Source organism: Tubulanus polymorphus, chromosome 4, assembly GCF_964204645.1.
Source record: "Tubulanus polymorphus chromosome 4, tnTubPoly1.2, whole genome shotgun sequence".
In the NCBI taxonomy this organism is placed as follows: domain Eukaryota; kingdom Metazoa; phylum Nemertea; class Palaeonemertea; order Tubulaniformes; family Tubulanidae; genus Tubulanus; species Tubulanus polymorphus.
Window position 1 is genome coordinate 2,161,803 of NC_134028.1, and position 20,355 is coordinate 2,182,157.

Sequence of the window (20,355 nt, forward strand, 5' to 3'; positions counted from 1 at the left end):
CTAGTACGATGCCAGTGGGAAATAAAAAGTCATCGTAGTAACCGAATTTCGTATTAACCATTCAATAAAAACAATTCCATATTACCTCAACATACTAACAAACAACCTTTAAGGAAATTTATTGCACGTGTGGTCAGCGCCACCACGCAATAGATAGCTTAGACGACACATCAATAATGCGGATGAGTTCAACTTTAAAAAAAAAGTGGTAACTCATTATGGACCATCACACTAAGCGTGTTTATTTACTATAGAAATGAATAGGAGATCGTAGATTTTATATCGTATTAACGTGATCGGACATATTTTCATAGGTAAAGCCGGGAACTCTTAAATTTCTCGTATTACTGAGGTTTTCGTTGTAAGCCGAATCCGTACAAACGAGGTTCGACTGTACCACTTTACGTAATGCGTATTTTCAGTATCGTTAAAATGTGCTAAAGGCTGAGTAATTGGTAGGCTACTCGACTAATTAGCGATATATAGCGATATCAATACGAAGATTTTGTATGATATTCCATCCTATCACCGACACTACTATAACGTAAGGAGATTCAATAAGACGAATCGGATCAATAAATACAGATCGTCTATCAATCATGGAGGCACTATTTACTATATTCTGGATATTTGGGTGAAGTTATCGGAACGACGGATCGACGTATAAGAGAGCGAAGCCGACCTACCTGCTCTTCTCTTTAAATTGCTCTATTTCAATTACTTTCAATTGAGCATCATATCTAAAAAAATGAATTACGAAAGAAACGTAAAGGGGAGCTATGCACTAAATGTGCTAAAGGCTGAGTAATTAGTAGGCTACTCGATTAGCTATATATAGCGATATTAATACGAAGATTTATTATATGATATTACATCCTATCACCGACACTACTATAACGTAAGGAGATTCAAAACCAGCCCAGTAATCGTTTTGCATTCAACAAAATTCGATTAACCCCTTCATTAATTGTTAAAACAACAGCAAGAACCTTCATTTACACAACTATCCAGCCAAAGAAGATTGTGGATTCGATTCGTATCGATTTGGCTGTTTAAGTTGATTCCTTAATCGATGGCTCTTAACGCGTATATGAGAGAAGTAATAATATAGAAATAATAATATCATATAAGTGGTGAAATAGTTATTTGAAAACTCTCCAGATTATCATTAATATGACAGGTGTTAAACCAAAACCACATCGAATATTATATATAAACAGGCTTTGAGAGATGTAAAATCGTCTCATTCTTTCAACGTGAACGATTTGAAAAGTAAGTTCAAACAATTATCATTTTTCATCTTAGGTATCTCACGTTCGATCTTATCACTCGAATTGGAAATGATAACGGCGGTAGTATTAGATTTTCACTCCTACCTTCCTGGTTACGAGGCATGTATCACTCAAACGTACCGGTATAGAACAGAAATCAAGAACTCTGGTTTTTTTTAAGAAGAAAGCCTTACTTTTTCGATGAACCGAATGCAAAATAAATACAAGTAGATTTAAGTGCACTATATATGTATCTAGTAAACTCAGCTATACGGCTAACAAACTATCTTATTTTATAGAATACTCACCAATATTCTCACTCATGAAACTGAAAGTTATACACTGAAATAGGATCAATTTTCTTTATAGAAATGATGTGGAAATTCCTTTGTTCTGTTGTTTTTGCCTTTTGCTGTGTTGAACTGATTTCATCACAAAACCCAACAAGTAACGTATCTTTATGTGAAACATTTCAAGTACATATAGAATATTTGATAATGAAATACAAAAGATTGAACTTTTTCTTTCACAAATCTTGATAACATTTCTTTGTCAGCATGTAAGAACACTGATGAAGGGACAGCATACCAGGGCACGAAGTCTACGACCTTTTCTGGCAGAACTTGTGACTTTTGGTCAAACCATCCCGGTTCTTACTCGTTCCCAGCGGGTGAAACGGCGACGAGTGCTCGAAACTACTGTCGTAATCCCGGAGCAGTTCAGGATACCAGAAAAGTAGTCGGAAAGTACACCAATCCCATGCGAGCGGGACCTTGGTGTTATACAACTGATGCGTATGTGTGGGATTATTGTGACATCCCAAAATGCGGTGAAGCTCCTCGAGATCCTGGTGAGTAAATGTATTAATACAAAAATACATTCGTATTTTGGGAGCGACTAAAATTTCGCCTAAAAAGAATGCAACTAACACAATGATATTCTACAGGTGTTAACTGTCACATATACCTCGCCCCGTACAAGACCTACACATATAATGGATCGCTTAGTGTCGCCAACACCGGTCAGAAATGTGTCTATGCTCCTAGGCTGGAAGCATTTCGACCAGCTATGGGGTATGTATCAGTATGCACTGATTTCTCATGATATCATAAATCTGAATTGGCCTGAAGTTTTATACTTGTCCTGTCTTGTAGGAGAGCAATAAAGACGGAAATCAAACGAGGCGATCGATGTTACTTCTACAAAAGCCAGAGGCAGAGGATGATGGGATGCTGGGTTTATGAAGGAGATACCGCAACCGATGTAGTCGCGTTTAAATTTAGACCTTGCACATTTCCAGTTAGTTGTCGTAAGTTCGATGGTTACTAGCCTATCGATCAGAGGCATATAACACGATTAGGTTCAACGCTTAATATTTACTTGCAAGAAAAAAACATGGAATACGCGAATTGATATACGATTTCCGATATCCTCTGTCGCTATGAGGTTGCGTATGGAAATCTTCGAATATCTTTGATTTTAACGGAATGAATTAAATCTAGAAAAGCTACTACCGGTTAATATACTGGGACCGGTTTTATAGACTGGTATCAACTTCAACCCGGGGGCTAACTTAATTCATTGTCAATCGAGTTAACCGTCGGGTTAAAGATAATTCCAGTCTATAAAACCGGGCCCAGAATTTTACTATCTCCATTATTTCAGGTAAATACGTCCCTCCAACTCCAACACCTCGACCAAATCCTGGAGGAGGTAACATTGGCTCTATTTTTTATTTTATCTACTTGATATATTTCAATATTGAATAGATTTATGAATGTGCATATTGAGGTGCATATTTCCCATCCAAACATATTTCCCTATGCTCAAGCGCATCTGTGTCATTGCATAACAGATTGCTGTTAATTTTCATTTAGAAGATTCATCATAAAATGCCTGACACCGTTTATTTTACCTCTTAGGCGATCCATATATTCTTACTATTCAATTGATTTAATCCAATTTCAGGTACTGGATGCCAACCCGCTTGCTCGGATCGTCAAAGCTGCGTCAATAATATTTGTCAGTGCAAAACAGGATTAGTAACCAGTGGAACGACGTGTTTATGTCCCTCGGTAAATCTTTACTGGGACACAACTACGTTAACTTGCCAGCGTAAGTGCAACAAACTCATAATGTCCATCTGCTTGAAATTTTACCACATTCACCGCATAGAAATTAATTTGCCATTGATTAAACATCAGAATAATTTCATGTTGCATCAATTATTTCTACGTTTAAAGCTGCGTGTCAAGGTCGTTGCAAAGATAGGGAGATATGCGTGAATGGAAATACTTGTGAGTGTGTAACTGGATTCAATAGATCTCCAAGCGGAATCTGTGAACGTGAGTTCATACGAAGATACTGTTTCAAATTCAACTGCATCGAAATGTCACATAAACCTCTTAAATAACGCAATAAGATTATTGTTGTTTTTCATTTTACAGCTCCTCCTACAACATGTCAGAAAATATGTAGAGCGTATGGCGATCCGCATTTCCTATCATTCGATGGGTTGCGTTTCAGTTTTCATGGCTCTTGCACATATATACTAGCAGAATACAATGTACCAGGATCAACCTGTCGGTTCAGAATCTCATTGAGAAGTGTTAGAGCTACACCGAGTGCTGCTGTTACCTTTTCAACCGTTCTCATGTTTGAATCGCTCACACCAGGACAAACATTTTCGACTCGATTCAACCGAATTTCTAAGGAATTAATGGTAAGCTTCTGTTATCGCCGATTTTATCATTATCTTTTGATGGCAAAATCTGAGAAGTGAATCTCGTTTAATTGGATGGCTTAATGAAGACGTCTGCTAAAATATTAATCGATTTAGTTATTGTTGAACTATTGAATGCTATTACTGAAAGGAAGTATGTATTACGATTCTATTTGATTATACTGTGGCTTATTGCAAAATCGATAGCACATGTGATTTCGGATTCGACACATATTTTCACTCATTTTCAGATCAATAATAAATTGTCTTCAAGTCCATATGTTGGATTACCCGGTGATTACCAGGTTGGTTATGAATTGGGAATGTTTTTTGTGAGAAGTGCTCAATGCAGTATTGATGTCACACTCAGATATTATTCACTGATCATACAGCTCGGAAAAGCAACTGTAAATACCTACGCAGGTATTACATTACGAATGTTCCTTATTCTAGACACTAGAAAATCGTTCCACAGTTCTGACTATATTTCATTTTGAACCTCTCAAAGTGAACGGAACTTTAAATCATTCTGTGTCCTTTAAAGTAACATGTCAGTGGGATAATGGAAAGTAATCATTTTCAATCCGTACACTTAGGTAATCTGATTGGTCTATGCGGTAACTGTGACGGAAATAAAACTAACGACCTCGATAATTGTTCACAAGGCACGAAGACGATCGGTTCTATAGGAAGAACGACATTAAGGGATTCCTGTTTAGCGAGCGATGCAGAATTATCATTAAGGCGCAGGTATTGTGAACGAGTGATTATCATAAAGATAATGGCACATTAAAGCACTCCATATAAATTTGTAAATAAGTAATTAAATTTTTTGCTATATTCCAACTCATACATTTCAGTTGCGTAAAACCGACACCTCCAGTTACCTGCGAAAAAAGTATCCTTGATGCATTGGGATCGGACAAACAAAAATGCGCTCTGTTGAAGTATGTTCTAACCAAATATATTTTTCTTGTTCTACACATTATATAGCAAGTGATTTGAAAATAATTCTGTTAATTTAAGGTTATCACCGGGCCCATTCGCCCAGTGTTTGGCTAGTGGCGTGGTGGACGTTGCGCCATTTTTCGAATCATGTAAAGCCGACGCGTGTTACACACAAGCAGATATAAACAAACAACAAGAAATAATTTGCGCGAGTCTTAGCACATTTGAGGTGAAATGTAGAAAGGCTGGGTTTACAACTGATGTTTGGAGATCAGCAACTTTCTGTCGTTAGTATCCAACATAAATGTACATGTGTTATGATTTATGTAAAAATACATGCGATAAGACCGTCCTTCTACAACAAACATGATAGATAGAAATCATATTTCCCTAGGACCAACTTTTTCAATATTTGTTATTTCTGTTACAGCACCACCTGTATGCCCACAAAATTCACATTACGACCATAATGCTGTTACCCCTCGACCAACATGCACACAACCGTTCCAATACCATGCAGCAAACGCCGTCAAATTACCATCGTGTATTTGCGACGATGGGTACATGCTTTCTGGACAAATATGTATTCTCAAATCAAAATGTGGTATGTATCAATTTCAAAAAGGGACAAAAATATATATTGTTTCTATACTTACAGATTCTTTTATATAAACGTCAATAATTACTTAATTCAACATTACAGATGTATGTGCGAAGTCTCAGTGTAAAAATGGTGGAATTTGTGAACCACAGAACAGTGGTTACAGATGTATCTGTCAAAAAGACTATACAGGACAGTACTGTGAAAACGGTAAGGTTATCAGTCTGATTTTATTATTAGTGCAATTAGTTCATATAGACGAAACGTGGTTAAGAATTTTCATTTTAGATTTTCTAATAAAATATGGTAAAAATTTGATTTTCTTTATGAACTGTTTTCAATTTCTAAGAAAAAGGAAATTGAAACCATGATACGTTTTTTCACAGGTCCTGGTAATTTGTGTGATCCAAATCCATGCAATGGTGGGGTGTGCCAGATTGATCCATATGGTGAAGTAGTTTGCCAATGTCCAGAGTCCCTTACTGGAGAAAGATGTACGATGCCAGTACCTGTTGGTAAGTAATGAAATAGCACTTGCCCACTTTTAGAATAACTAAGAAAATCATCATACAGGTTTTATTCTTTAGATCCCTGTTCGCCAAACCCTTGTAAAAATGGTTTGTGCACAATCCTGCTGGTAAATGGCGTTCCGAACACATACATTTGCAGCTGCGATCCGGATTATACTGGGGATCAATGTCAATGCGGCCCTAATGAAACCTACAACGCAAACACTGGTACATGTGTCAGTAAGTATACCAGTATCTGAAAAAGGAAATTGAAAATTTTCATCCATACAAATTTATTTGTGCACTAACTTAGTAGCGTTTATTAGCCATTGCATAATAGATTGCTGTTTATTTGATTCAGGAGTATTATCATAAAATGCTTGACACCGTTTGTTCAATATTTAAGGTAATCCATGCTCGACAAACCCATGTGGCTCCAATGGACAATGTGTTCAATCTGGAGCAGGTTACACTTGTAACTGTAATGCTGGTTTTACCGGTGATCAATGTCAATGTGGCCCTAATACACCTTACAATGCTAACACCCGTACATGTGTCAGTAAGTATACCGATATCTGAATAAAGTAATTGATAAGAAAAAAGAAATATCAGGAATGGCCACAACATCATGGCTATCGCTGATAATTGCACTAAGATTTAACATGAAATGTCTGAAATCATTTGTTTTACATTTTAGGTAATCCATGCTCTTCAAACCCATGTGGTACCAATGGACAATGTGTTCAATCTGCAGCAGGTTACACTTGTAACTGTAATGCGGGTTTTACTGGTGATCAATGTCAATGTGGCCCTAATACACCTTACAACGCAAACACTCGTACATGTGTCAGTAAGTATACCAGTATCTGAATGAAATAATTGATGAGAAAATATTCCATGCACACATATTTTCCTGTTAATACCGCTAACAAGCCATTACATAACAGATTGATGTTAATTTGATTCAGAAGATTCATCATAAAATGCTTGACACCGTTTGTTCAATATTTTAGGTAATCCATGCTCAGCAAACCCATGTGGCTCCAATGGACAATGTGTTCAATCTGGAGCAGGTTACACTTGTAACTGTAATGCTGGTTTTACTGGTGATCAATGTCAATGTGGCCCTAACACACCTTACAATGCTAACACTCGTGCATGTGTCAGTAAGTATACCAGTATCTGAACAAAATAATTGATAAGAAAAAAAATTATCAGGAATGGCCACAACATCATGGCTATCGCTGTTAATTTCACAAAGATTTGATATGAAATGTCTGAAATTGTTTGTTTTACTTTTTAGGTAATCCATGCTCGGCTAACCCATGTGGTACCAATGGACAATGTGTTCAATCTGGAGCAGGTTATACTTGTAACTGTAATGCGGGTTTTACCGGTGATCAATGTCAATGTGGCCCTAATGAACCTTACGACGCTAACACTCGCGCATGCAAATCAGGTGAATCATTTTCTGTCCGACAAATATTCATATGTTAAACATTTGCAAAATAAGAAATATTTTCCTAACCTCATTGAGTTCTTACAGTTTGTAACAGCTGCACAGATCGTCAAGTGCTCGATGCTAGTGGAATTTGTCAATGTGTATCAGGAACAACATGGAACGGATCGCAGTGCGTCTGTGATTCCAATCGCCTCTGGGACCCCGTAACGAAAAAATGCTTTGGTAAAATTTGATCTATATTTGAAATGATTCTTGGCAGCATTTAAAACCCTACCAAAACCGCAATACCTTCTAATTAGCTATGCCTATCAGAACTTTAGATGATACTGTTAATCATTGGCTATTACTAACGAAGATATTTCTTCTTTTTAGCGCATGTTGCTAGTGCAGGTAATTCTTAAGAAATCCATTTCAAAATTATGATTTGGTCGAAATAATCTAATAAATGCAAATTGTTTTCATTGTGAAATATCAATCCTTTCAGGATGGTGCAGGCTATTCTTTACGAATCCATGTAGCCCAGGATTATGCGTTTCCAATGGTCGAGGATATTACTGCATTTGTCCCAATGGGCACACTATCACTGGATGCCGGTAGAACTCCGAACATCGAATGGTGAGGTTTACAAGTTTAATCATCTGTTTCGTTAATATTTGTTTTTTTACTTATGCGTCTCCTTTCTGTCTAGACTATGAGAAATGCGTTCGCTTCTTGTTTAGTTCGTGATGAATAATGTGACATCAGAAAAGACCGATATCCAACAATTTCTTCCCATGTCATGAAATTAATTGTATCTGATTCATTACTAATAAAACATAATTACGCAAACAATGCAGAGTGTCTAAAATTCGTCCATGGTGCATTATATAGAGTTTACCCCCAATTCATCGATAACGATTCATCCCTTCTCCGGAATTCGTGTTACTCGGAAGAATGTATTTATTTGTTCTGCAAGATCTGAGACACAATAAGAAAATTAGTAGTCCTATATATGGAACCAGACCTAGAGGTAAACGCGGTACTAAGCTATAAGACAACTGCTTTTCATCACGGAACTGGTAGATGAACAGACTCCGATAAAGCACATGGCTGTTTAATGCGGAATTGACAGCGAGCTAGTTGCAGAGACGATGGAATGCAAAATGATACGGATTCTACGCTGAGTTGCGGGTAAATTCTACACAAAAACCGCAATAACAAAATTCTTAAACTTAACATAGTATCTGAATACGATAGCCGGAAAAGTTGGAGTCCCAGCAGTATTGTGGCTCAAGCCGACTTGCAATCATGTACAAATACGTGCTTCCCGATATATCAACGTTCTGTTATTGTGATTTGTTACTCGAGCCTCACCTCGACGTCTTTGGGTTAGGGGTAGAGCCTTCGTACGTTCCTCCGTCCGTTCGGTCGTGCGTCTGTCACCTTTTTTTCCCACTAATTGCTATTAGTCCTACAGTTTTAATCAAATCAATTCCTAGTATGGTATGAATATTCTATGGACCGATACCTACAAAGAACACAGCCGATTTTGGATTATGACCACGAGGGGGAGCCCCTCTTCAAATCACACAGCGGAGCTATATTAGCCGATATTAGCAATCGTAGCAATACTTTTCTAACATCGTTCCACAACAAAAATTAGACATTTTACAAGTCTTTTGCGGATGTCATACGTTTTTTTGCTACAGTAGGCAGTACAGTATTGCGTTCCTGTATAGTCGGCATACAGACGGACAGCATACTGTTATACATACGATTAGCGATAGTTACTTCTAATTTCATTTGTTTCGAGAAAAATGAGAAATAGATCCGTTGATAAGAGTTGATGAATAGATTTAATATTTGAATATTTTTGAAATTGATATCAATAGTGGATATTCGTGTATTGATTTATTGCTTCACTGAGGTGGTACTTGTCTTTTATCACTCGAAAATCTTCCGCTTGCCACACGTCACCAGCTCGAATCAATACGTTTATTGAATACTATAGACATTTTCAACAAGCCCGATATTAAATTATATCCTCGTTTATAGCGGGATCGATAGATTTCACCGAAATGTTCGAGTATGTCCAACATGTATCGTACGTTAAGTCGTGAAACGTGACGGTTACTGCTGAAAGTGAAAACTTTCAGAACTCATATACAACATTTCTTCTTATTCTTATTCAATTTTGATCTTAATCAAATTTATATATTTAATTCACTTTGTCTCATTCCAGTATTACGTGGTTTTTTTATTCAATTGATGAATCTTTTTGGGACATCGTTGAATGTGACTTTTCGTCATGAATTGAGGCAAACTATTAGTAAAAAATCACAAATCATGTAAATTATGTTATATAAATGTTTGACATAAGATAATAAAAAGTGCAATTCTTTATCTTATATCAACGGCATTCTGTTGATAGATTCGATGAAGTCCGGTCAATAAGATTTGCGTCGTACAATTACAGAAAACGATGCATTATTCTATGTATTACTAGAATGGAAATTAATCATGTTTCATATAATTCATCGAATATACTGATGTTACCGAAGTAGAAATGGTCGACAAGAGAGTGAAAACCTAAAGAATATCAGTAACAAGTTACATTTCAACTTCTAACCACATTTTCTGGAATATGTGGCTGAAGGCCTATAAGTGTGAAAAATAAACTGGTTTCGGGAAATTCAAACTCCAAGAACACGTGTCACAAAACATATGGAATACCAATTTATTTCATTTCGGAACTATTGTGATACCCCGAAGACTCTCCACAATTTGATATAACATGTGTATGATTAATCTGAATGGAATATATAGTAGCTTCGAAATTGGTAAAACTCATTATATTCTTTCACACGCGAGAATATTTTGAAAGTGACGGTAATTTTCATTATAAAAGAATTATCATATCTCCTAGTACTATTCATTCATTTTTGAAAATTTGCAGATTTCATGCTGGAAAGGTAGGGCGTGCAATATTCATTCCTGATTAAATGTATCTTTTTCTTTATTTAGTCCTATCACTCAGCTATATATAGACTAGTGGTTTGTTTTTATTTACAGATGTCGAAATTCCTCTATTCCATCGTTTTTGCCTTTTGTTGCGTTCACCTGATTTCATCACAAAACCCAACAAGTAACGTATCTATCTACAGGGAGATGGGGAAGGAGAGTTAGGGTGGCAAGATAGAAAGACATCTTATCAGATTTACATATATAGTAGTTTTCCTTCATGAAATAACAATGAAATTACTTTTATCAGCATGTAAGGACAGTCAAGAAGGCACAGAATACAAGGGCACACTGAGTACGACCTTCTCTGGGAGAACGTGTAACTTTTGGTCAAACCATCAGGACAGTTCCTATACATTCCCGGCGGGTGAAACTGCGACGAGTGCTAAAAACTACTGTCGTAATCCCGGAGCAGTTCGGGATACTAGGAATATAGATGGTCGTTACCTCTCACCTATGCGAGCAGGACCTTGGTGTTATACAACTGATGCATATGTGTGGGATTACTGTGACGTGCCGGTATGCGGTGAACCTCCTCGAGATCCTGGTCAGTGAATTTGAATTTGATCACATACATACCCGGTATTTTGGGGCAAACAATTGCACTAAATGGTACGATAATATATTTCGCAGGAGTTGACTGCTTTAAAGTTACGAAATCTACTATGAAGAAATACTATTATTCTTACAATGGTTCACGTAGTATCAGTAGACTTGACAATCAGTGTGTCTATGCCCCTAGAGTAGAAGGCTTTTTTCTTTCTGTCAGGTAAGGGAGCATCTCAACATTTCAATAGTTGCGTCAATTAGAATAACTGTCTAATTGGTTTTAACCCCCCATTTGATTAGACACATGCCAAAGTTGGAACTATTGATTTTCTAATGAGAGACCTTAGACAAAGATAAGACATCTCACGAGGGTATTTCGATCACAATTTTTAATTGAAAAAATGAAATAGCAAAATTACAAGTGAAAAACCTATTAAACTCTAATAGACTTTATAAACAAAATAAAATGTATCGAAAATACCAACAGCAACTAAAAGAGAGACGGTTAAATCTACTGCTTGTAATATATATATTTGAAACTGCAATTCAATTCAATGTTATCTTTATTGCGACGCAATAAATCGATAGTTCGGCAGCAGTGATGAATCCGCGGGAGGCCTTAACCTCTCCCCCACCCTCTTCCGCGAGTTATTCTACTTGAAGTAACTATCGAAATTTTGAGATGCTCCCTAACTTTATCAATAGGTTGAATTCAATTTGATAATTTATTTCGGATCCTGTATTGACAAATCTTATGTCTTTTAGGGATTTCATAGCAAAATATATCGAACGGAGTGACGCATGCTATGTTCATAAAGGCGCCACTAACAGACAGATGGCATGCTACGTGTATCTCGGAGATAACGCAGATAAACCATTCAAACTTGAAGGATGCAAACCCCCTGTTAATTGTGGTGAGTTTGAATTCGTTCATCTTAGAAGAAATGTAGAAAAGTCGACTTACAACAAATATCTATATAATATATATGTTTAATCAAATATTTCAAGTTTGTCGCGTATTCAAAATGGTTGATCCAATCGTGGTGTGTGTTGTCATGGTTATAAGTAGAAAATTATCGTCTTCATTCTTAACATGCCTCGATGTTGGTTATTTTTCAGGCCTATACGTAGCACCAGCAACCCTTCCACCAGCACGTAAGATTCACTGATTTAACTATCAATATTCATGCAGATTTCACTATCACTATCAGCCAATATTTCACAAATTAAACTCGATATTTCGACATTCAAATTGGGTTTAAACAGAGAAAAATACTTAGTTTAAGAGCTGCATTTCATTAACAGCATGCATTTCTGTTTCTTTCGTCAAAATTAGCCTGCCAACCCGCATGTTCCAGTCAACATGAATGCATCAATAACATTTGCCAGTGCAAGACAGGATTAGTAACCAGTGGAACGACGTGTTCATGTCCCTCGGTAAATCTTTACTGGGACACAACTACGTTAACTTGCCAGCGTAAGTGCGATTCAAAATTGCCATCTAAATCTCTTCCGAGAAAAATGATTAAGTTCAACATGATTTTTTATTGATGCAATGAACGTAAAAATGTTGAGAATATTTTGAATATAGCTGCGTGTCGAGGTCGTTGCAAACAAACGGAGATATGCGTTAATGGAGATACTTGTGAGTGTGTAACTGGATTCAATAGATCTCCAAGCGGAATCTGTGAACGTGAGTTCATACGAAGATACTTTTTCATATTCAACTGCATCGAAATGTGACCAAAACCTCTTAAATAACGCAATAAAATTCTTGTTGTTTTTCATTTTACAGCTCCTCCAAAAACATGTCAGAAAATATGTAAAGCGTATGGCGATCCACATTTCCTATCATTTGATGGTTTGAGTTTCAGTTTTCATGGCTCTTGCACATATATACTAGCAGAATACAATGAACCAGGATCGACCTGTCGGTTCAGAATCTCATTGAGAAGTGTTAGAGTTACACAGAGTGTTCCTGTTACCTTTTCAACCGTTCTCATGTTTGAATCGCTTACACCAGGACAAACATTTTCGACTCGATTTAACCGAGTCTCCAAAGAGCTTACGGTGAGCAATCTATCCGTTAAGATCATTATTATGAATGATCATAAGATAGTATTGAATTTATACTTGTTCGACAATAAGTTCTACTTGTAACCGTTTACCGTTATCTATTACTGTACATTTATATGTATGTTCTTGTTATTGGGTCCTTCGTATATATGCGATGATATTAATACGCACAGATTTCCTTTCGTTCGATTTCAGATAAATAACGTTTTGTCCTCAAGTCCATATGTTGGATTACCCGGCGATTACCAGGTTGGTTACGAATCGGGCGTGTTCTTTGTGAGAAGCGCTCAATGCAGTATTGATGTCACGTTTCAAACATATACAGTGACCATACAGCTCGGAAAAACAACTACCAATACCTACGCAGGTATATTTCCACAATTAGCAACGAGTGCTTTTTCATACTATAAAGTAATATATCAAGATAACTCAAAACCTACTTAGAAGAAATGCTGAGTCGTGAAATGTTAAAGATTCTCCATGAGTTGATTTTCCATAATGAAGTTGATTTTCTGAAAACAACAGGTAATCTGATTGGTCTATGCGGTAACTGTGACGGAGATAAAACTAACGACCTCGATAATTGTTCGCAAGGCACGAGGAGGATCGGTTCTATAGGAAGAACGACATTACGGGATTCCTGTTTAGCGAGCGATGCAGAATTAGCATATAGGCCCAGGTATTGTGAAATATACATATGCAAAAACGCAATTGTAAGGTGCACATGCATAATCATTTGCTGTAATGCTGCCTTCATGTTTACTTTAGTTGCGTCAAATCGCCACCTCCAGTTACCTGCGAAACAAGTGTCCTCGATGCATTCGGATCGGACGAACAAAAATGTGGTTTACTAATGTAAGTTTTTCAAATCAGACGTAATTTGTATATTCACTGCACATATTCTGAAATTGTTATACAATGATTTTATTGTAGGCCCACAACAACAGGCCCATTTGCCGAGTGCTTAGCTAGTGGCGTGGTGGACGTTGCGCCATTTTTCGAATCATGTAAAAAGGACGCGTGTTACACACAAGCAGATATAAACGAACAACAAGAAATAATTTGCGCGAGTCTTAGCACATTTGAGGTGAAATGTAGAGAAGCTGGGTTTACAACTGATGTTTGGAGATCAGCAACTTTCTGTCGTTAGTATCCATCATGAATGTACATGTATTATGATTAATGTAAAAATGCATGATGTTTTGTCCTTCAACTAACATGATATATAGATAATCTATTTCCCTACAACCAACTTAAATTCTTTTTCAATATTTGTTATTTCTGTTACAGCACCGCCTGTATGCCCACAAAATTCACATTACAACCACAGTGCTGTTACCCCTCGACCAACATGCACACAACCGTTCCAATACCATGCAGCAAACGCCGTCAAACTACCATTGTGTATTTGCGACGATGGGTACATGCTTTCTGGACAAATATGCGTTCTCAAATCAAAATGCGGTACAAATTCGTTTCGATTTTACATTTCATGGTTTATCGCTTTGTTTATAACTATTTGCAGCATTATTTACTATCACTCTTTGATCACCAGATGTATGTGTTCAGTCTCAGTGTAAAAATGGTGGAATTTGTGAACCACAGGACAGTGGTTACAGATGTATCTGTCTAAAAGACTTTACAGGAGATTACTGTGAAAACGGTAAGGTTATCAGTCAGATTCTATCGGTCGCAATAGTTTTACATATTGCACACTTATGTTTTTTCATTTCAACTTCATTCTCTAGTTCGAGACCAAAACATTGTATCATTGAACTTATATCATCCAATATTTTCTTAATATTTTGATGGGCAGCCTTTTCAAGACATACTAGTGTATTTTCGAATTGATGACAAAATAACAAAGAAAAGTCTAACCATGATACGTTTTTCACAGGTCCTGGTAATTTGTGTGATCCAAATCCATGCAATGGTGGGGTGTGCCAGATTGATCCATATGGTGAAGTAGTTTGCCTATGTCCAGAGTCCCTTACTGGAGATAGATGTACAATGCCAGTACCTGTTGGTAAGTATTGAAATACACGTTTAGAATAACTAAGAAAGAAAGTCATTATACCTGTTCCATTCTATTTCTAGATCCCTGTTCGTCAAACCCATGTGAAAATGGTCTGTGTCAAATTCTGATGGTAAATGGCGTTCCGAATAATTACACTTGCAGCTGTGATCCGGATTATACCGGTAACCACTGTCAATGTGGCCCTAATACACCGTACGACATCAGCACCAATGCGTGCAGTAAGCAACCTTTATATCATTCCAGCTTATCAGAGGTGCTTCAGTGCAAGATAATACGAAACAAAAATGTTAAGAAGAGAAGAATAAATAATCAAATTTGCGTAACTTACACATTTTAGACTTATGTTTTCCAAACCCATGTGGTACCAATGGACAATGCGTTCAATCTGGAGCAGGTTACACTTGTAACTGTAATGCTGGTTTTACCGGTAATCGATGTCAATGCAGCCCCAGTGAAACTTACGTTGCGAACAATGACACATGTGTCAGTAAGTATACCGGTATCTAATCAAATTATAGAAACTTCCCATCCAAACATATTTTCCTATGCACAAGGGATTGCGTGTCATTGCGAAACAGATTGCGGTTGATTTTCATTTGGAAGATTCATCATAAATGCCTGACACCGTTTATTTTACCTTTTAGGTGATCCATATATTCTCATTATTTGATTGATGTAATCCAATTTCAGTTACTGGATGCCAACCCGCATGCTCGGATCGTCAAAGCTGCATCAATAACATTTGTCAGTGCAAAACAGGATTAGTAACCAGTGGAACGACGTGTTCATGTCCCTCGGTAAACCTTTACTGGGACACAACTACGTTAACTTGCCAGCGTAAGTGCAACAAACTCATAATGTCCATCTGCTTGAAACTTTACCATATTCACCGCAAACAATATCTATTGGTTGAATATCAGAATAATTTCATATTGCTTCAATTATATCTACACATATAAAGCTGCGTGTCAAGGTCGTTGCAAAGATAGGGAGATATGCGTCAATGGAGATACTTGTGAGTGTGTAACTGGATTCAATAGATCTCCAAGCGGAATCTGTGAACGTGAGTTCATTCGAAGATACCGATTCAAATTCAACTGCATCGAAATGTCACATAAACCTCTTAAATAACGCGATAAGATTCTTGTTGTTTTTCATTTAACAGCTCCTACAACAACATGTCAGAAAATATGTAAAGCGTATGGCGATCCACATTTCCTATCATTCGATGGGTTGAGTTACAATTTTCATGGCCTTTGCACATATACACTAGCAGAATACAATGAACCAGCATCAACCTGTCGGTTCAGAATCTCATTGAGAAGTGTTAGATTGAGACCGAGTGTTCCTGTTACCTTTTCAACCGTTCTCATGTTTGAATCGCTTACACCAGGACAAACATTTTCGACACGATTTAACCGAGTCTCCAAAGAGCTTACGGTGAGCGTTAAAATCATAACTATTCACGAACACAAGATAGTATTAGATTTATACTGTTTCAACAATCATTTCTACTTGTAACCGTTCACTGTTCTTGTTTAAAAAATGTATCTAAGTCCTTGGCATATCGATATTCACGTATGGGATGATATTAATACGAACAGGGTTTTTTTTCATTTGATTTCAGATAAATAACGTTTTGTCCTCAAGTCCATATGTTGGATTACCCGGTGATTACCAGGTTGGTTACGAATTGGGAAGGTTTTTTGTGAGAAGCGATCAATGCAGTATTGATGTCACATTTGAAGAATATACGGTGACCATAAAGCTCGGAAAAACAACTACCAATACCTACGCAGGTATAATTCCACAATTAGCTACAATGGCCTTACAAACTATAAAGTAATATATCCAGATAACATTAAAAATGATTTAAAAGAAATGAGAAAAAAGTCTCCATGAGATGATGAAATCTATCATTTGAAAACATCAGGCAATCTGATTGGTCTATGCGGCAACTGTAACGGAGATAAAACCGATGATCTCGATAACTGCACGAATGGCACGAGTAGAATCGATGCTGTAGGAAGACCGACAGTACAGGAAACATTACATCACTGTTTAGTGAACGATACAGAATTATCATACAGACCCAGGTATAATGAAAGATAAGTATACTAAAATTCAGTTGTCATTTGCATGTTGAATGTTTTTCTTTAATCCTACCTTAATATGTATTTCAGTTGCGACAAACCGCCACCTTCAGTTACTTGCGAAACAAGTGTCCTCGATGCATTCGGATCGGACGAACAAAAATGTGGTTTGCTGACGTAAGTTTTAAAAATCAGACGTAATTTGTATACTGCACACATCTTAAAATGGTTTTACAATAATCTTATTCTAGGTCCACACCAGGCCCATTCACCGAGTGCATAGCTAGTGGCGTGGTGGACGTTACGCCTTTTTTTGAATCATGTATAGCCGACGCGTGTTACACACAAGCAGATATAAACGAACAACAAGAAATAATTTGCGCGAGTCTAAGCACATTTGAGGTGAAATGTAGAGAAGCTGGGTTTACAACTGATGTTTGGAGATCAGCAACTTTCTGTCGTTAGTATCCAACATAAATGTACATGTGTTATGATTAATTTAAAAATACATGCGTTAAGATTGTTCGTCCTTCTACAACTAACATGATAGATAGATAATCTTATTTCTCTAGGACCAACTTTTTCAATATTTGTTATTTCTGTTACAGCACCGCCTGTATGCCCACAAAATTCACATTACAACCACAGTGCTGTTACCCCTCGACCAACATGCACACAACCGTTCCAATACCATGCAGCAAACGCCGTCAAATTACCATTGTGTATTTGCGACGATGGGTACATGCTTTCTGGACAAATATGTGTTCTCAAATCAAAATGCGGTATAAATTCGTTTCGATTTTACATTTCATGGTTTATCGATTTGTTAATTACTATTTGCAGCATTATTTACTATCACTCTTTGATCACCAGATGTATGTGTTCAGTCTCAGTGTAAAAATGGTGGAATTTGTGAACCACAGGACAGTGGTTACAGATGTATCTGTCTAAAAGACTTTACAGGAGATTACTGTGAAAACGGTAAGGTTATCAGTCTGATTGTATCAGTCGCAATAGTTTTACATATTACACACTTATGTTTTTTCATTTCAACTTCATTCTCTAGTTCGAGACCAAAACATTGTATCATTGAACTTATATCATCCAATATTTTCTTAATATTTTGATGGGCAGCCTTTTCAAGACATACTAGTGTATTTTCGAATTGATGACAAAATAACAAAGGAAAGTCTAACCATGATACATTTTTCACAGGTCCTGGTAATTTATGTGATCCTAACCCATGCAATGGTGGGGTGTGCCAGATTGATCCATATGGTGAAGTAGTTTGCCTATGTCCAGAGTCCCTTACTGGAGATAGATGTACAATGCCAGTACCTGTTGGTAAGTATTGAAATACACTTTTTGAATAACTAAGAAAGTCATTATACCTGTTCCATTCTATTTTCTAGATCCCTGTTCGTCAAACCCATGTAAAAATGGTCTGTGTCAAATCCTGCTGGTAAATGGCGTTCCGAATAATTACACTTGCAGCTGCGATCCGGATTATACCGGTAATCAATGTCAATGTGGCCCTAATGAAAATTACGACGCAAACACTCAAGCATGCAAATTAGGCGAGTCATATTCTGACAGACAAATACGCATATTGTAATACATAAGCGAAATTAGAAATATTCTCCTGACCTCATTAATTTCTTACAGTTTGTAATGGCTGCACAGATCGTCAAGTGCTCGATGCTAGTGGAATCTGTCAATGTGTATCAGGAACAACATGGAACGGATCGCAGTGCGCGTGTGATTCCAATCGCCTCTGGGACACCGTAACGAAACAGTGCATTGGTAAAATATTCTTATCTTCTGACATTGTTCAGACTTTTATTTGCACAGATTCAAAGGTTAAATAATATGAAAAGAAATAGACTTTGTTAACATATATACTTAACTCATAATTTATTTGACATTTTAGGAATTGGGTCTTTGACAGGTAATTTCTTTCTTTTTCTAAATACAGTACTCAATTTCACTCACGTCAAGACCTATGACGGATCGTGTTGTATCTGATATCATTCAGAAATCATCTAAATTATTTATATATTCATTGATTCTAGGAACGTGTGGAATGCATGGTAATAATCCATGCTCCCCGGGTGAATGCGTTCCCGATGGGGGGAAATATTACTGCGTTTGTCCCAATGGGCACACTGTTACTGGATGTCAGTAAGACTCCAACTATCATCGATATGTCTACAAGGTGAGTCTGCTACTTTATGTGATTATAGATGACAAACACTTGCATGCAACTTGTTTTGTTTTAAAGATTAATTTCCGAAAGAAAACTTTATTGCATCGAAGTTAATTTAAACGTTGTGCGAAATATACGTGGTATATTGTTTTCATCCTAGTGCTAAGACTGGAGAAGCGTCCTCGTATGTTTTGTTGGTGATAATGATTTGCGACCGACTGAAGAGACTAAAATCAGGAATTGTGTCCGTGTTCGAAATGTGTTGATATTTACAATGTAATTGTTATGACTAATAAAACATTAACCGCTCACCCATAATAAAGTAGTTTGTGTCGATTGTGGGAAAAATTAGAACATATTGTTAATCACAGCTTGTTAATTGGATTATGTTATTGCAGAATTATAAACACATGAACTCCAACTTCTCCAAACATCAGCTGCACGTTTGAAAGGACTCACAAATTCGATCATATCATTTCCAGTTTTTTGGACTTTCACAGGTTAACCGTTTCTGCAAGAATCCAGATTCTCAATAAAATACTGCATGTAATTAAGTATTTTACTATCTTTCTGAGTGAAACATGTATAACTTAATAGGCAAACCAGTGATAGAAGAAAAGTCTTAGATAAGGACTTGAATGTACGAATAGATAAAATAGAATTCATTTACAATAAACGACTACTCGAACATGCAATATCAATTGTATTCTACTTGAATGAATTCAATCATCACATCTCGTCAATTTTCCTTTCAACAAGTTACAATTGTATTAAACTTTCTCTCTTCGTCGAAGGTTCATTGAGTGTTCAATAAAAATGAAACAAGAATCAATACGTACTCATGGAATACAACGGATTCTACTTGATACAATTTCGAGGT

General features: G+C 36.8%; 2 protein-coding genes across 2 annotated transcripts; both read left to right on the top strand.

The window, feature by feature from the left end:
* Positions 1-2,030: 2,030 nt before the first annotated feature.
* Positions 2,031-8,321, top strand: LOC141903354 (uncharacterized). Its single transcript, XM_074791458.1, has 23 exons — positions 2,031-2,121; positions 2,218-2,344; positions 2,426-2,580; positions 2,937-2,984; positions 3,240-3,386; positions 3,515-3,616; positions 3,719-3,993; positions 4,245-4,416; positions 4,590-4,743; positions 4,854-4,940; positions 5,020-5,228; positions 5,372-5,545; positions 5,645-5,752; positions 5,929-6,057; positions 6,130-6,291; positions 6,458-6,610; positions 6,749-6,901; positions 7,065-7,217; positions 7,355-7,510; positions 7,598-7,735; positions 7,886-7,903; positions 7,998-8,128; positions 8,202-8,321. Exons 1-22 carry the CDS (start codon positions 2,031-2,033, stop codon positions 8,108-8,110), a joined length of 3,024 nt encoding a protein of 1,007 aa, XP_074647559.1. The 3' UTR covers positions 8,111-8,128; positions 8,202-8,321.
* A 3,576-nt stretch (positions 8,322-11,897) lies between these two features.
* On the top strand, positions 11,898-19,778 carry LOC141903356 (IgGFc-binding protein-like). The gene is made up of 27 exons (XM_074791462.1): positions 11,898-11,976; positions 12,654-12,755; positions 12,858-13,132; positions 13,334-13,505; positions 13,664-13,817; positions 13,907-13,993; positions 14,072-14,283; positions 14,429-14,602; positions 14,694-14,801; positions 15,036-15,164; positions 15,236-15,394; positions 15,514-15,663; positions 15,867-16,013; positions 16,138-16,239; positions 16,342-16,616; positions 16,804-16,975; positions 17,110-17,272; positions 17,360-17,446; positions 17,521-17,729; positions 17,878-18,051; positions 18,143-18,250; positions 18,485-18,613; positions 18,682-18,846; positions 18,935-19,072; positions 19,200-19,217; positions 19,342-19,484; positions 19,636-19,778. Exons 1-26 carry the CDS (start codon positions 11,898-11,900, stop codon positions 19,452-19,454), a joined length of 3,801 nt encoding a protein of 1,266 aa, XP_074647563.1. The 3' UTR covers positions 19,455-19,484; positions 19,636-19,778.
* Positions 19,779-20,355: the final 577 nt, after the last annotated feature.

Coding starts and splice junctions, on each gene's coding strand:
- LOC141903356 (XM_074791462.1), top strand. CDS start 11,898: ATGGCATGCTACGTGTATCTCGGAGATAACGCAGATAAACCATTCAAA. Junction 12,756..12,857: donor TCCAAGCGGAATCTGTGAAC/GTGAGTTCATAC, acceptor TTCATTTTACAG/CTCCTCCAAAAACATGTCAG. Junction 18,052..18,142: donor TGTTCTCAAATCAAAATGCG/GTATAAATTCGT, acceptor TTTGATCACCAG/ATGTATGTGTTCAGTCTCAG.
- LOC141903354 (XM_074791458.1), top strand. CDS start 2,031: ATGCGAGCGGGACCTTGGTGTTATACAACTGATGCGTATGTGTGGGAT. Junction 2,345..2,425: donor GCATTTCGACCAGCTATGGG/GTATGTATCAGT, acceptor CCTGTCTTGTAG/GAGAGCAATAAAGACGGAAA. Junction 7,511..7,597: donor CACTCGCGCATGCAAATCAG/GTGAATCATTTT, acceptor GAGTTCTTACAG/TTTGTAACAGCTGCACAGAT.